The sequence below is a fragment of the Eutrigla gurnardus genome (genome assembly GCF_963514095.1).
Source record: "Eutrigla gurnardus genome assembly, chromosome: 4".
Classification (NCBI taxonomy): Eukaryota; Metazoa; Chordata; class Actinopteri; order Perciformes; family Triglidae; genus Eutrigla; species Eutrigla gurnardus.
Window position 1 is genome coordinate 19,936,769 of NC_139918.1, and position 16,911 is coordinate 19,953,679.

Genomic DNA, 16,911 nt, shown 5'->3' on the forward strand with positions numbered 1-16,911 from the left:
TTAGAGCCACTAGTCAGCTGTTTGACAGCTTGTTTAATGGTGATTAGACACATTTTACCGTTCACGGCCAACTGGGATTGGGTCTGATCACATTAACTTTCACAACCGATGAGGTCGTTGAAGAATATCTTTCCAAATCACACTAAATGCTGACCTGGCAAAAATATTTTGCAAAGCGAAAACACTAGCTGCAGCTGACAGCTGTTTTCAGTGAAAAGGCTTCTGAAAGATAACCGCACGCTAGATGCTCCGCACCAAACATGCAGATGAGGTTAGCGACCAGCTAACGAACATAGTGAAGCGTTTAGAAGCTAACGCGCTAAAGACTTTCATCAAGGAGACCGCTGTTCATGTCTGGTGTGAGTCGTTAATCACGTGAGCTGTTAGACACGGCGTGAACTCAGCGTGTTAGACTCACGTTTTATCATTACTGATTGAGATTGTAACCAATATTTCATAATTTGATTCATATTTCTAACTAAATGCCTGGAAATCAAGCATTCATTTTATTTATTTGCCTTTATATAAGTTCATTTTGCTAATTTGTTATTTGTGATCTTGTGCTATAGAAATAAAATGTACTTGACTTGACTGTACTTGTACTGTAGTTGTTTGTATATACACAGAATTATATAAAGTTATGTTACATTAAGGGGTTGTACTGCCCGTGCAACGTGTGTGTGTGTGTGTGTGTGTGTGTGTGTGTGTGTGGGTGTGTGTGTGTAAGTGCATATGTTTAGGGGGATTAGGTCGGGTGGGGTATTCGGGGGATGAAGGGGGTAACAAGGGTCAAAGTGATGGCCTCAGTGAACCGCCCTGTCTATACCTTTATCTGTCCAGCTTCATTGTCCCTAATTGTAATTCTATTTCTGCGTGAGTACAAATGCCAAATACCTTGTTTATGTTTGTGCACTTGGAAAATAAATCTGATTCTGACGAACGATCTCTAAACTAATTGAACCGGATTCACCAGAATTCTTTCATGTGGTGCAACTTGCTTATTTTTCCCTTCTCCTTCTAAGGAAGGAGAGGATCTAAAGGGTTTAAAACAGCTCTTCCTTTTGGCACCGCGTGCTCCAGCTCCTCCTTACCCGGGGCAACGGAGACGCCAGAGTGATGCCTGGCCGTTCTCCTGGGCTCCGGGAGGAAAATCCTGTTTAACGTCTCCACAATAACATTCCCTGGGGTTATTTATTCAGGAATGTTAATGTGCTTAGAATCTACTGGCCCCTTTGGCCTCTGACACAGGCTCCTCTGGGCTTTCCTATCAAGCATTCGATCAGGCGCAGCACAAGCTCTTCGGTGCCGCTGCCATCTGTTTAAACAACAAAGATTGATGCAGCAGGGATCTATTGATGACCCAGAAGTCAGACAGCACGGCCTACACACAACGCACATCTCTGGTTAATGTTTTGCCTCAATTTGATATTGCACTATGCACTTCGGAAGTTGACGTCGCAAGCCTTTAAGTGGAAATTAATGGACTTCTTGGTATGCCTCTCACACACTGTAAACTCTGCATTTATGTGTCTTCTCGGCTCTGGGATCGGTGCTTTATGTCATGGTTTGAATAAACACAACACAATTACAGGATGCAAATGGGCCTCTCCATACATATGAGATCCATTACTTTTCCACACTCATTTAATCTCTTTGTAGGTTTTTAAATGGAAACAGATGCACGGAGCAGCGTGATCACCCAACTAAAATTCATGAGCAGTGGGGGTTATTACCTAACTGTTTCTCAGTTCATTTGTGGAGCTTTTAGCGTTATTCTTAAATATGTGAGTTAGAGCCTTAAAGGAAAGGTTCAACATTTTGGGCTGTTATGATTCCAAGATGAATACTATAATTTTGTTCTATTTGTACAGTAAATGTGACGTTACGGTTAGCAGTCGGCTAATTTAGCGCAGCAAAAAGACTGGAAACAGGAGGAAACAACTAGCCTGGCACCGTCTAAACAAATACTGTAATTACAACACCTGTACAGTGCTCCGGTTTCTTGTGTACTGTACATTTGACATGTGAGGAGTTCCACACTTAGGAGTTTATTTTTCTTGCGAAACTTATACGGACCATTGAGTGATTTCTGGCCTAATTGCGCTGCAAAGTCCAAGGGGTCCCTTCCCTCCCTGATTGACTTTGTTCGGGTGTGAGGGTCTTTCAGACCATGTGAACCTGGAGGATTTCCTGGCCCGCTGGCCAGTTGTTATGCTGTTTTCGTGACCCTTGACCCGATGCATGCAAACACACGCCACGCTGCAGGCTTATTCACCGGGGAATTAGGCTAAACCACGAGGATGGAAAAATGATCTGTCCCTCTAGAACCATTAACATGTTCATGTGCAAGAGGCTTCAGGACAGAATGCGATCCACATGAGTGAATGTGGTTTCCATGTTCATGTCTCTGCTCCTTGTGCTTCAGGTGGTTTGGCAAAAAAAAAAAAATGTTGGGCAACTCCTTTAATAAAACCTCCACATCCTCTTTATGATTCTGAGTAAATCACACTTAATTGCACCAACAGATGCGGTAAAAAAAAATCCTATCTGCTCATAATGCTGGGCTTTCAGTGACATCCCCAATTTGACCAATTTTAATGTTTGGGTAAGTTTATGATTTCCCCAAAACTGGAAGTAAGAGGCCCCGGCTCGTAAAAAACATAATTCTCTCTCTGTGTAACATTTTTATGCTCACCCTGGACCTCATGTAATGCTGACCCTGGGGTCATATGAGCTACCCTGAGAACACTTGCTTATACGTGGGTAATGTTTTACAGCCGCCCCCCTGGGGTTGCGTTTTTTTTTTTTATTCGCTCGTCATTCTAACTTCCCACTCCCTTTTTCATTCCAAGGACATTACAAGAATGTTGTGTCAAGTATGACATATTGGCTGTCAGTGTTATGCCTCACTGATGAAATCATGGAATGTGCTCGCAGCAGGAGAACCTGTTTGTCAAGAAACTTGAAGAATGAATGGCTGAGGCTCGCCTATAAAATTACAGAAAACATATTCTTTATGATTCCGAAGATGAGATGACCTCAGAGTGTTGACTCGGGCTCGGCTTTCAGGGTTGCCGTGGGTCTGACAGCCTCGTCGGTGAAACTTGATCTTCTCTCTTAAGAAAACAGAGTTAATGAATGAAATCCCAGAAGAGCAAAAAAATAAATCAACCTCTGAGAACGTCATCAAGCATCTGAGTGCTTAGAAATGTTGAATGTTTGCTGCCATCTGCAGGTCGTTTCAGGGAAAACAAGCTGGTTGTTTTCTAATTAGCTGATTCTCCAAAACACATCACCTGGTTGTTTCTTCCTTCACTCAGACACACCCGAGGGAGCAGCTGAGGCTTTGTTTGCTGTGTCATTTGGTAACATCCATTTTTAAAATATATTTAAAAGCATAATTCTAATAGTGACCATCAGCTATTTCCTTTTTTAAATAATTTCAGTGATGTAGATGTTTCCAATCCTGTGCATTTTCACTTCAAAATATGACATCCACATTAGAAATGGGCAAAAAATAAGCATTTTTTTAGGTATATATTCATATATCAACACAACCCCACTCATATTCAGATGAATCCATTCACATGACACTGCCACAGTTTTTCACTGGTCTCCACAGAGCAGCTCCAGTTAAATCAACTGGGGATTCTGTCACACAGTGGAGATTTAAGAGAAAGTGCCTGAAATTTATGAGCCTCTAAACTGGAACAAGGTCAATAGGTAGGGGGAAAATTTCATCTTTAAAATGTGATCTACCCTTGTATTTGTATTGTAATGCATTGCTGTTTCTTATTTATTGTATTAATACCGTTTAGCAAGTTTGACTTGTGGTTCTGCAAACAGCTGTCCATTTTTTCCTGCATGTTGTCAATATTTCTTTACAAACCTGCAAAAAATGGCATTCATTTTTTCATAATCCTGACAGTAGTGTTTGTTTGATTGAGACTTGTGCTAGTGGTGTGTTCATTGCATTAATATGTTAATATATGTCACAAAGCGTCCTCCCAACATCTGACTTTTCCTTGTGAGGTCTCAGCTTATTTTTTTGTAAGTCGGTGAAGCATCATAAACATATTTTCAGACCTGCATTCTGAAAGATGCTTTACCTTTTGTCAGGCTGCCACTGAGTCATCTATGGGTTTTTGCCCACTCCTTAAACATGTACTTATTGCACAACGAATCATGGGGAAACAGGAAACCCTGATAATGGTTGCCCTGGTTTTCGAAAGGCACCAATTTGGGGCAAGATGACAAGATGAATAAAAATAAATCATCTATTTTAGCAGGTGGCAGATGTTAGCTTCCTCGCTGTTTATTTGACCCATCTCTCTGCTTAAAAGTGGACTGTGCAACTGCACAGATCTGTTTCTGTAAATCTTTGGGAAGACTATCATCCAAATAGTCTCAAAACACATTTATAGACTGCAATAAAATTAATTATTTTTGCCACAGTACAGCGCTCACTGTACATTCAAACAACCCGAGCATTTCTTGATTTTTAAATATTAAACTTATCTGAAAACAAGTCACCCAAAACACTTACAAACAACCATGCACTGACATAGTAGTTGCCATGGCAACATATGAAGTTAATCCCAGGACAAGTGAGTCAGTGGGACGTTTGGTTGTTAACACAGTAAATAGGGTGCGCATATCCTACAGTGCATGTCATACAACTATACGTTTCCTGGCTTGCATCACGTGGTTTCGCAGCTTGAAAGCGCGCTGTTTAGGTCGTGGTGCGCACAGGTGTCGCCAGGTCACGTGACCACGAGGGTGAAACTCCCCACCATTGTTTTGAGGGCAAACACAAAACAGCACGTCCACTTTCCAGCACCGCGTTCTGGGCTGCGCACCATCAATGCCGCCGCCGCCGCCGCGGCATGAATGGCGACGGCAGTCAGCAGGTACAGCAGCAGGTGTCGCGCTCGTTCACGCTTCTAGCGTGTTCACGGCTTGTCCTGCGCCTTTGTAGCAGCTTGGTCGCGCGCGGTCACGGTTGATTGTGGAGCGTTCAGGAACACAACGCGTGTTGTAAGTCTAAAAGGTGTGGGGTTGTTTTATGGGGGTTGCGATCTTCGTGGAGGTTGGAAAGTGACTTTACACGCCGACACTTGGGAGGAATCACTGCGCGGTGGAATGGCCGAGGAAACCCTCAACGATTCCTTCCCAGACCTGAAAGAAGTGGAAAATAAAGTTGGCAGAAAAACCCCGGAGAGTCTCCTGGTTTGGATGAGGGATGCTGCGGACTGCGAAGATGGGTGGAGGTCTGATGTGGTCGACAGCAGTTGCCGCAGCTCAGCCTTCAGCGATAGCTTCTCTGACAAAATAAGCAACCTGAAACAAGAGATGGTAAAGATTCCTACTCGTTTTTCTATCATATAGACACTCGTTTGCATTTAATGGACCAAACCTTCTGTCGTGTTCCGCCCTGCATGCCAACTGGCACAACTTGTTCCAGCAGTAACTTGTGTTTATTCTGAGGACATGTTTTTCCTAAACACTGCAGAAATGTTGAAACCACTGGGTTTGGTTCTGAGTTACTTTACCTGCTTATTTTGATTTCTAACGACAGACTCCGTCACCTGTCTCTCCACCACACCCCTCACCTTGCTTCTCTCTCTCTCTCTCTCTCTCTCTCTCTCTCGCCTCAGTTCACTTTACACATTCTGCCTGGATTCCTCTGTTCATTCTCCGAACACCTTGCACGTTGCCTCGGTTCCTCCCTCATTCTACAAATGACCTTTGCTCTCTTTTGTTGCCTCGTACGTTGTAGTCAATCAAGCAGGGGCCTCTCTATGTCTCTATGTGCCTGCATAACACTTCTCTATCTCCTCACCATTCGTGCAGAGGTGGCTGCGTTCCGCCGATGTAAGGATTCTGCGCCAGCTGGTGGCCGTTCACGAGGGTATCGAGGCCATGCGTTGGCTGATGGAGGAGCGGGGAGCCTTGGGTAGCCATGGCAGCAGCCTGACAGGCAGCCTGAGCAGCCTGGTGACTGTGGAGGAGCATGGGCCCTCCATATCTCCCTGCAGGTGCAGTACAGCGTTTAGTTTGGTGTATGGTAATATGTGGCCATTGTAAATAAGTACTTATTTATTTTATACCAACTAATGGATTCTATATATGAATGATCTTTGCTTAAACTTTGTAGTGTGGGTGAGTCTTTATTATCACTAGTGACATTTGCATTGCACCAAGTATGCCATACTCAGATAAGAGACCCATACACATACAATGTATTCTATAACTAATCACAACAGGTCTATGTCAAATTTAGAGTGAGCATATTCAGTGTTCACTGTGAGGGATATGAAAAAACATGTTCTGTTCATACGATATCATAAAATCAAAGAATACACAGAGGAGTGTGTTAACTCCTGAACTTGAATTGAGACATCCCTAACTTCTTTAGAAAAATATTTTAGGGGAAATGCATTTTTATGTGTAAACCAGATTCAGAATGTCAGTAAAAACCTGAAGAAGCTTTTAATGCCTAAATCATGCTGGATGTAGATGAAAAGCGTGAACAGTTTTAGGGCTCAGGCTTCTTATGTGGCTCAGTTTTTCTGTAATTGCTCCCACAGAGAACGCCTGAGTCCAACCGAAACCTCTGGCAAGGAACCAGCAGATCACCCACCGCACGCTGATGACAGTGATTCAAACCACAAGATGTACTTTGACGTGCTGATCCCAGAGTCCACTGAAGGACCGGCATCCGCTGGCCCTGCCAACCGTGGTGCCAAATTACAAAAGTCACAACCGCAGGTCACAGATGCAGCTCCGTTGCCGGACATCACAAACGGCGCCGGCACCATCAGAAGAGCTCTCCTCAGGTCGAACAGGGCGAGAAGAGAAGTGAAAGCCGATAGTTTTCTCCAAACTAAATGGTCAGGGGAGACGCAGACGGAGCAGCGAACTCAGGAGAGTTTCAGAGGCTCTCGAAAAAATACGATGGAAGAGGAAGAGCCGAAGAAAGAGACGGTTTTGCCGGGCTACGATGCTCAGTGGTGCTGGGTGGAGTCACAGGACGACGTGACGTTTCTATGATCTTCTTTAAACACAATGTGAACAAATAACCTTTGGTTTGAAGCTGCCCCCTTCAACAGTTAACTGCCTGTAATGTAGTGGTATTTAAAATGCACTTTGACACTGATGAATGAATAATTAATTATGCTTAAAGATGAACGTGTCACTGTCTCTTTTTTTGCTATTCTGCTGGATGTGTGTATTCAAGGAGTTCCAAGAGACTAAAAACCGGATAAAAAAATGTAAGGAAATCATAAATATGAAGACGCTCGTTTTAGAAGAGAAGATTTAGAAGTGTTATGTCCTCGTCTAGTGAATGTTTTAAACACTGGGGACTTGGATTGCAGAGATATTGATCAGGAACTCCGTTTTCTGTCTTTTTCATTTGCACTGAATTTCATTTAATTGTCTGATCTTATTCATAAGAGAATAATAGCTGCCAATATTTTATTCTGCCTATTTCTTATATATTAGGCAAGAAACCCGTGATCATTTGAAATATGGTGCCATTGTTATGCTTAAATTGTTATCTGTTGGTAATAAACTAGCAAACAAAAAGTCTTTATTGATGCTTGTCTGCTAAATGCAACAGCAGATAAGTAAATGTGCTGAATTAATTTGTGTTATGTGTAAATATAAAAATAGTTGTAAAAGAAATTAAAATTTCAGACATTAGTGATGCTGAAATAAGTTCTAATCATGATAAATGTTCCAAAAAGGGAAGCCAATGGGGAAATGTCCTAAGTTTGCATTCTCTAATAGTCAACCGAGGCAACTGCTCTGCAGCTAATTCTAAGGAAACCAAAACACACAGATTCTTAATTTCAGGTGATTATACACTAAAGTGTACCTTTGTTGTTCCCTGACTAATATATGTTTTACTAGTACAACTTTTGTGCAATATGTTTTTCGTTATGAACAAAGTCTCGTCTTTTATGTCACTTCAAGTGAAATCATGAGTGCTCAGTTTTCCGCCCGACCGCAAAGGCAGCTTCCGGTGACTGTCGTGACGTCGCGTATTTACATAGAAATCAGGAAGTACTAGGATGCTTTCTCCTCAGCGATAGATTGGTGTCACAATTACGGGTGTAATGGTGCGGACACTCGTAAAGGAAACATGGATTTTTGTTTTCTAAGTGGTTTCCTTTTCGTCGTCTTCACGGCTTGGACGTCAGCAGACGGTGAGTGTGTTTTCAGCTAGTGTGTGGTGTTAGCTGGCGTTAGCATGTTTGCTAAGTATTTCGACATGCGAGTTAACCTGAATGTCAGAAAGCTTCTTCGCACTGTAACGAGGCATTTTTTAGCCATATGATATGAACGTGATAACGTGTCTTTACACTTTACAGTATCTCTAATTGAACTACTGCTAATTGGTAATTTAATGTCTATATATATATATTTTTTTTTATTTATTTATATTCCTTCTGGGTGTTTGTCAGTTGTGTTGTGTGCATTTGTATTTCTTCGTCTTTCTGGTAAAATATCACCAGTGTCATTTTTATTTTATATAAATATTTGTATTATTATTAATTGTGCAATTTTGCACGTTATCTTCAATCACTTTCTAGCATACAGTTTTGCAATAATGTCGAAAACGCCTATTTCCTTCATTTTCCTTCCTCTTTTATTGCCTCTTACAAATACAATATGGGTTTGTTCACTTTCATACAATGAAATCTTCCGCCCCACAGATGGACAGGTGACGTTTGTGTCTGAACTCTCGTCCAAACCGTCTCAGAAGTTGTCTAAGTATGGTTGGTATGGCAACGTGAGGCTGCAGAGGTTTCATATCCCAGAGGAAACTGCCATCGCGCGCTGGCTGTTCTCTGTCACCAAGGGCCACAGCTTCCACTGTGGACAGCACAACGTCACCATGTAAGAGCATGGAAACCTCTCTGTAGTCTACTTTAACACTCTTTTGAATCCTTTGCTCAGCTGGATTTTCTGCCAACACTTCTTGTTGTTTGAAACTTAATTTGAAACACTCCCTCTTTTTTTTTTGTAGCCACATTCAATATGGCGCCCCTCCAGTTATAAACCCAAGAGGGACGATCTTTCCCAATGCAACGTTATGGAGCTCCTGTCTGTCTCTCATCCTACCGGTGACTTCACACAGCTCCACAACCTTTAACCTCTCCAATCCTGCTCCTGGTGTGTGGTACGTTGGCGCCCACTTGCCTGAAGATGATGGGCGCATAGAGCAGAAGGTTTGTATCGAGCCACATAGTATGTGCAGGTTACTTTCTTTAAGGTCCCTGATTTTCTCAGATTTGTTTCCTCTGCTTCCGTTACTGGACAAAACTGTGCTCCTCCATACTGTCAAGTATGTGTGTGTCAATCGATTACTCTTTTACCCCAACCTGTTCCACCGGAGCAGGAGCTAGGTTGGATTGTAAAGTAGCTTAACAACATTCTTCTGCTCCTTTTTTGGCCTCTGTTCATATTGCAGACTTGCAGCTGTTAGAGCTGTCTTATTTACCAACGGCTGGCCTTGAAATAAGATTTCTGTTTACCTTTGTTCTTCTATCTCTAATTGTACTTTTTGTTTTTCCATTATTTTACATTATAATTTTTTTTTTTGTCATCTTTTAGGGTTTTCCGTCTTGCTCGTACTTCTTCCAGCCTCAGCTATCAATCAGGAGAGCGGTGGACACACCGATTTTACAGCAGGGCACATTCCTCCAGCAGACTGCAGCTCCTGACAGACCTGCACGCCTTAAGTAAGTACTGTCTTCATGCGGTCCCATCCTTTTGTTTTTGTTCTATAATTCTCCTGTAAGTCACGTTATTATGTTTGTGTCTGTCTTAGGTTGTACGTTCCTGAGTTTGCCTCCTCTCTCTCCATCTCCGTGGTCGACTGTTCGTCAGTGGAGGGAGAAGACGGTGGAAACTGTTCACTAGTCCTCAGGCTCGGCTCTACCTCTCTGCAGCAGCGCCCAATAATAGTGAACTGCTCAGGGATAGGCTGCTCTGCAGCTCTTTCTAACCCGCCGTGGGATACCTGGTTACGCGTTGTCGTGGAGAGCAGCCTAGACAACCGCACCGTGACATTTAGTATCGTCTCAAACTACACAGGTGAACACAGAAACGTACACGATATGTCTCTGGTCTAATCCACTATGTGTGTGTAATCTATTCTGTTCTGCTTTGTGTCATATGCCTCAGTGGGGTGTAAGCCGAAAAGTGTCGGCCTTAAAGTTGACGATGACATCAACAAGCTCCGTGGCAACAGCAGCAACACCAACTCGACATCAGCTGGCAACAACTCTGTGATTACGGACGCGGCCACCTTGAGCAATGAATCGGCCGCGCTACTAACGCCGTTGTTGGCGTCGGCGTGTGTGTGGAGCATTCCTGTGCTCTGCGAGGAGCTGGATGTTCTGTCACTCCGATACACTCCTGTCGGTGGCGCCAACGTCAGCGTTACGGATACACACCCCACGCTGCTCGCCTACCCCCTGCACCCACAAGCCACCGGTGGTACACTCAATCTACAGCTCACACTCAACTCTGTGAGTGCTACCGAATTACTACACACACACTCTTCTACTAAATCCTGTTCGATTTTAGTCTCGGAGTTGAGTTTTCATGCTGTTTTACCTTTTTTTTGTGTGTGTGTGTGTGTGTGTGTGTAGACTAATGCAACCCTGGGGAACAACAGCAACGTGGTGGCCTGCCTCTCACCGTGGGCTCCAGTCCTTGAACTCAACCACTCTCAACCCTGTCGCACAGGTAGCACAGATAACCAGAATGATTATTCCCATTCACTTAGGATTTGATGCATTTAACACCTGGAAATACCTGCAATTGCTTGATGAATCTGGCGAAATCATGGTAGAGTAACAGAAAATGGGGATATGGGATTGATGCTGAGTAACAGGAAAAGAATGGGCAACATAGTCTAGCTAATAAAATGTGGTAAACAAGTACAAGCCAAATTATACATACCGTACATGGAACAGGACTGTCTCGCCTCAAAGTCCTGGTAAAACTTTGAAGCACTTATGAGGAAGTAGGTCACATTGTACTCTGTTTGTGTATCTGCAGCTTTGTTTGGAGGGTATGGTGTAAGTGTGAACGCCAGTGTCCCTAAAGCTGTGGTCCGGCTGCCTTTTCCTCAGTCCACAACATGGTATCTGACCCTGCAGCTAACATGCAACAGGTAACACACACATGCAATTATTGCATTTCTATATTTATCTTAAAAACGTGTATCTAAAATATTTCTGCACATCCTTCAGATAAGGATTACACTTCTCTCAACAGGCAGTAGATGTTTTAACATTCATTTTCACACCATTTATACCATTTATTTTGTTCTGCGCTCTTGAGTTCTCCTCATCCCAATCCATTTTTTAAGTATGCTTGTACATGTTTTGTCTGTATGAATTTGAGTTAGCCTTTGTATGAAAAGACTTGATATATTACAGGAATCAAAGTGCTAAAATCTGGATTATGTGAGGATGGCATTTGTGGTTGGTCTTGGTGTTAAATATGTAAAATGTGTGTTTTTCCTGCAGCAGCGACTGTGGCAATACATCACTGGTGTCTGTTGTCCCAGAGGTGTTCATCAGTGCCTGTGTAGAGGACTGTGGGACATACGGTGAATGTAGACTGCTGAGATCTTACAGCTACCTGTACGCTGCCTGTGTCTGCAAGGCTGGTACGTCTCTCTCTACTACTTAAATGAGTGAAGTAATTAGTGTATCTTTACTCATTCTAAAATAATAAATCCCCTCCCGGTATCCTGTATATTCTTGTTATTTACTGATTCATCCTGCCATGTATTTGCAGGGTGGAGCGGTTGGGGCTGCACCGATGATTCAACGGCTCAGTCGTACCGTCGCCAGTTGACAGCAACTCTGCTGCTCACGCTGAGCAACCTGTCCTTCCTGCCTGCCATTGTTGTGGCCATCAAACGCTACTACATCACGGAGGCCTCTGTCTACCTCTTCACAATGTTCTTCTCCACGGTAACACGCTCGGAAACACACACTCATGCATACATGTGCGAATATAGCATTTCAAAATATTCATTAATTTCAAAAGATATGCTTATCTAAACATTATTTGCATTCAGACATATAATAATGGGATTGTGGGATTTTGTCTCACTTTATTTTATTTATTTATTTCAAACATGTTACAAATATTTAAAAAGAAAACAAAGGATCTGAATATGTGCATCCTCCAGCTCGTAGCTTTAAATATGCAGCGTCATTCATCGTATCTACCAACACCTTTTTCAGAGGAAGAGGTAGTTAATTGTCTCACTGAATCTATTTCAGAACACTTTTACTAACAAGTATGGTCATAAAAATGCTGACAGTGTCTGTTTACGATGTATTGGTTTTTTTTTTTTTTTTTTTTTTAAAGAGTTGTTGGGTAAAGCCTGTGATGATAGATATCTTCAGTTCTGGATTATTCCTTTACAGTTCTGTAATAAGCAGAATCTGAGAACAGCGTTATGCTTTTGTCAGATGAGTCACTATGGAACCATCTATGTGCCTGTGTTATCTGTAACTGTGGGGGAGGAGAGCATTCATTTCTATTTGTACTGGCAGGAATGGTGGACAGCTTTGTGGCATTCAAAGTAATGTGTGTTTTTCCATGTTTTCCTTTTGTCTTCATTTCATATTGTAGTTCTACCACGCGTGTGACCAGCCAGGAGTAGCCGTCATGTGTATAATGGACTATGATGCTCTACAATACTGTGATTTCCTGGGGTCCATCTGTTCCATCTGGGTCACCATCCTATGCATGGCTCGCATCAGGGACACATTTAAATATGTAAGACAATTGCCTATTTTCCTTAATACTAATATATTTAAATGCACATTTTAAGTAAAGCTTTCGCTCAAATTGTCTTTTTCTTCTTATTTTGTGTGTGTGCAGAGTCTGTTTATGCTTGGGGCTTTACTGATAGCCATGTCAATGCAGCTAGACCGCAAAGGCCTGTGGAACCTGTTGGGCCCCGTCCTCTGTGCCATACTGCTCATGGTCACTGCCTGGGTAAGAAATACACTACAGGGAGAATATGCTGCTGACTTGCTTGAAGATAAAAAAAAAAAAAAAGAATCTAGGCAGCCAGAATGGCAAGAAATCAAAAGAATGACAAGAAAAACGATGAGCTTGCTGTTGCCGAGGTTTGCCAATCCAGTCTTTTGTTTCCAGGTGTACCGAGGGGTGCAGCGACGCCATTGTTACCCGCCTTCTTGGAAACGCTGGGTGCTCTTCCTGATCCCCGGGGCAATCTGTGCCTTGACCGGGGTATGCTTGTACATTTTTGCCGAGACAGAGGGCAACTACTACTACATACACTCGCTGTGGCACATCCTGGTGGCCAGCTGCGTGGTGTTCCTGTTGCCACCGAAGGAGAAGAACAGGGAAGGGTTGGGCTGGAATAGGGGCTGGAGCTGGAACTGGACGTGGAGCTGGACTCCCCGGGTTTGTGGATACACGCTCTGTCAGACTGGCAAGGATGAACTCTACACTGTCACATAGTAGGACAGGAGATGCTGTAAGGGAGCAAAGTGACTAGGCATTGATTGTTAAACAGCACGGCAAACATTAACGTAAGGTAAAAAAAGACACACAGCACAATGTGTCTGCCTGTGTTGATAAAATCTCTGATTCTAGACTCTGACTCAAAAGAGTCAAAGATTCTTAATGTCTTGAGACAAATTCAGACCTATATTTTCATAGGTCTACCATTTTCATGTTCACATTTTGAAGTTCTTAAAAGGCTTAAATTACCTTGCAGGCATTCTGAAACAAACACACACACACACACATTCACATCACTTAACCCAAATTGAACCTGCTGAAACCTCAAAGTTGGTCCATTCCACCAGCCTAGGTATGAATAGCAAAACCTTCAGGTAGCAGACCACCTGGCCTTTGACCTCATGACCAGAGGCCTGTACTACGAAGCATGTTCAACAAACCCACGATACTCTAAGCAGCGCTGCAACGGTGGTCATCAACTCGGTAAGTCAACCCGGGGTTTCTATATCTGGCTACGGGCGAAGTCCACTGGCAGCAGAGCAGCATATTTTACAAACATTTTGATAGTAGACAAATATGAAGAAATTAAACACATAATCCAGGCTAAAAGCAACACATGTGTAGCTGCCAAATGCAGGAAGGAAGAGCAAGTTTAGATCTGACTATAATTGCTTTTACGTTTGTGTATTCAATTATATAATTAATGTGTTTCTTGGATGTTAAATTATACAATACAATAGAATAGAAGATACTTCATCCCCGCGGGGAGCATTACCTGCTCCGGAGCGGGTTAGGTGTGCAGCGTAGGTTACCATGGCAATCTACTCCAATAAGAAGAGAGCCACTGTTTTTGAACTGGAAGCCTCCTGGAAGTTACCGTGCCAACCCCAAATCCTGCTATGTAGTACAGGGCCCTGGAGTTTGTACATATTGTGTATGTACATATAGACTAGGAAATCAATCTTTATAAGTAATAGTGTGGAGCTCTTTTAAATCAGTCTATCACTGAGTCCGCTGATAAAGTATATTATATTTATAGACTATGTACACACTCCTCATTCTGGGATCCTCTTGTATTTTCATTTTCAGCACAAGCCAGGGCTAAATTTGTGCACCGTTTTGATCCATTTGAGATGTGCTTGATTATTAACTGCCAGGGAGTTTAAACAACCGTTTAAACAAGTGTGGGTTTTTAGGCTTTGTTCTGGAACTTTCACCCATGCTACATGGTCTTCATCAGTGGATGAAATAAGCTTTTTATCTTTAAATAAATAAATGCAACAGAAGAAGTACACTATATACACACATATTTAGGGCAGGGAGAGGAAAGGACCATTCCTGGCGAAAAAAAAAATATATATATAGAGACACAGACAGCGAGGCTCAATTCTGTTGAGTTCGGGCTCAAAACACAGATTAGCCTATTCTGTCATATGAACACGGATCTTGGACGTCCTCCTCCAAGTGCAAGAGAAAGTTAAAATATATAATTGCAGAACAAAAAGTAAACCAACACATCTCAGAGAAAAGGTTTAAACCCAGGAAACTGTTTGTTCTGCTTATCACATGTATCATGCCTTTCCATAATCCAGATCTTCATGTACTGTACTGTACCCTGCTGGAGGTTGTGTCCATGTACAGATTTACACACAGCTTGAAACTAAATGACTCACATCATCTCCGCCGTTTATTTTTCCATTCTAAAACCTTAGCTGTTCTTACATTTTTTTTTTTACCAACACTGAGTCTGAAGCACTTTTATGATTACACCGCTAATTCCACTATGTACATGGCCCATATGTGTATGAATGGGCACTATGATTGTATATTCAGATAACTGTGTCCAGTGCCTCCTCTTGTCTGTGTCTTTCTGGGAATACGTGCCCCATATTTACTGTATGACTGTGTGTGAACGTGTGTGTTTCATCACTTGCACCAGTGGAACTGCTGTATCTAAGACATATAGAATGTGTGTTTACTGTTTCTAACTGTCCTATGCTATGATTATTTTTTTCCTTGTGATTTTGCACAGGCTCAAATTGAACCTTTTGTATATATGTATATATACATGCATATTAGGATTTATCCTTCTTTATTCTGAGTGTGAGAGTGTAAATCACTTTATCTAGTTTTCACATTTAATTAGGAGAATGAAAGGTGTTCTACCAATGCAGCATACTGTAGCTCTCATGTGTGTAAGGAGAAAGAAATATGATTCCAAATAACGTCCGTGTACTGATTTGGTACAATCTGTTAAAAAATCCAAACACCATTTAGCCCACCAAAATAAATCTGTGGTATAAAGTAAAAGGTTTCATGATTTTTCTTTCTTTTTTTTTTCAAACTCTCAAACTGGGTTTTTTTCTCCCCTCAGGGACTCTCTCTCTCTCTCACTCTCTCTCTCTCTCTCACACACACACACACACACACACACACACACGCACATACACACACACACACACACACACACACACACTGACGCAACAAGAGTGGATGGGGCAACCGAGAGAAGCGGATTATGATAATCCTCAGAAATATAGAAAGTGCTTGTTTGGAGGGTTGAAATACACATTTTGCTGTGTGTGTGTGTGTGTGTGTGTGTGTGTGTGTGTGTGTGTGTGTGTGTGTGTGTGTGTGTGTGTGTGTGTGTGTGTGTGTGTGTGTGTGTGTGTGTGTGTGTGTGTGTGTGTGTGTGTGTGTGTGTGTGTGTGTGTGTGTGTGTGTGTGTGTGTGTGTGTGTGTGTGTGTGTGTGTGTGTGTGTGTGTGTGTGTGAGAATTTGCTGGTGTGCTTATATATGGCTTACCTCCATTAGTAAATCTGATGGGCTCTTGGGTCCTGTGCAAAGCTGACCCAGATCAGTGCTACAGATCAAAGCATCTCACTTAACCGCTTGTTGTTTTTCCAAATCAATGCAGTGAAGGCCAACATATCCTGGCTTTAATCTCTAGCCAAGCTTCAAAATGACTGGATCCTGCATTTCCCATATGCAACTCAAAAGCATCTTCAATAAGATCTAAATGCCCTCATCTTTAATTCTCCACGCCAACAGTTCATGATACGGGTTTTCTTTGTAACTCAAGACTTTAGATCACTCCTCCACAGTCTGTATCATCTTCAAATCTATTATACAACTGTTTTCACAGACTTGGCAGTCCTTCTTATGGTGAGTAATGTAAATGTGTAAAATCAGTGTCCATTCAACCTAAATTTGTTTTAAGATGATTAAAGGGATATCAAAAAATTATAATATATTCTCTAAAAAATATGTTTATAAATTGTAAATATCCCATTTTTCTTGAAATATGGGATACTTTCACCTTGTCAGGTCTCTCCCTTAAATAAAATGGTCTGAGAAAAATCCCACTTTAGT

At 42.2% G+C, this 16,911-nt stretch overlaps 2 protein-coding genes across 2 annotated transcripts; both read left to right on the plus strand.

Annotated features, from left to right (window-relative positions):
* The first annotated feature begins 4,820 nt into the window (after positions 1–4,820).
* Positions 4,821–7,190, plus strand: LOC311012505 (leucine rich adaptor protein 1-like). Its single transcript, XM_084007974.1, has 3 exons — positions 4,821–5,355; positions 5,854–6,038; positions 6,591–7,190. Exons 1-3 carry the CDS (start codon positions 5,143–5,145, stop codon positions 7,051–7,053), a joined length of 861 nt encoding a protein of 286 aa, XP_083864100.1. The 5' UTR covers positions 4,821–5,142; the 3' UTR covers positions 7,054–7,190.
* Positions 7,191–8,079: 889 nt separating this feature from the next.
* Positions 8,080–15,849, plus strand: pgap6 (post-glycosylphosphatidylinositol attachment to proteins 6). Its single transcript, XM_084008396.1, has 13 exons — positions 8,080–8,213; positions 8,724–8,907; positions 9,038–9,239; positions 9,625–9,752; positions 9,842–10,107; positions 10,198–10,544; positions 10,668–10,764; positions 11,080–11,194; positions 11,553–11,695; positions 11,827–12,005; positions 12,676–12,822; positions 12,928–13,044; positions 13,207–15,849. Exons 1-13 carry the CDS (start codon positions 8,150–8,152, stop codon positions 13,534–13,536), a joined length of 2,319 nt encoding a protein of 772 aa, XP_083864522.1. The 5' UTR covers positions 8,080–8,149; the 3' UTR covers positions 13,537–15,849.
* Positions 15,850–16,911: the final 1,062 nt, after the last annotated feature.

Excerpts from the sequence above, each read along its gene's own strand:
- LOC311012505 (XM_084007974.1), top strand. The coding sequence starts at position 5,143 with ATGGCCGAGGAAACCCTCAACGATTCCTTCCCAGACCTGAAAGAAGTG. Across the intron at positions 5,356-5,853 it reads GCAACCTGAAACAAGAGATG|AGGTGGCTGCGTTCCGCCGA; the intron begins GTAAAGATTCCT and ends CCATTCGTGCAG. Across the intron at positions 6,039-6,590 it reads CCCTCCATATCTCCCTGCAG|AGAACGCCTGAGTCCAACCG; the intron begins GTGCAGTACAGC and ends TTGCTCCCACAG.
- pgap6 (XM_084008396.1), top strand. The coding sequence starts at position 8,150 with ATGGATTTTTGTTTTCTAAGTGGTTTCCTTTTCGTCGTCTTCACGGCT. Across the intron at positions 9,753-9,841 it reads GACAGACCTGCACGCCTTAA|GTTGTACGTTCCTGAGTTTG; the intron begins GTAAGTACTGTC and ends TGTCTGTCTTAG. Across the intron at positions 11,195-11,552 it reads CTGCAGCTAACATGCAACAG|CAGCGACTGTGGCAATACAT; the intron begins GTAACACACACA and ends TTTTTCCTGCAG.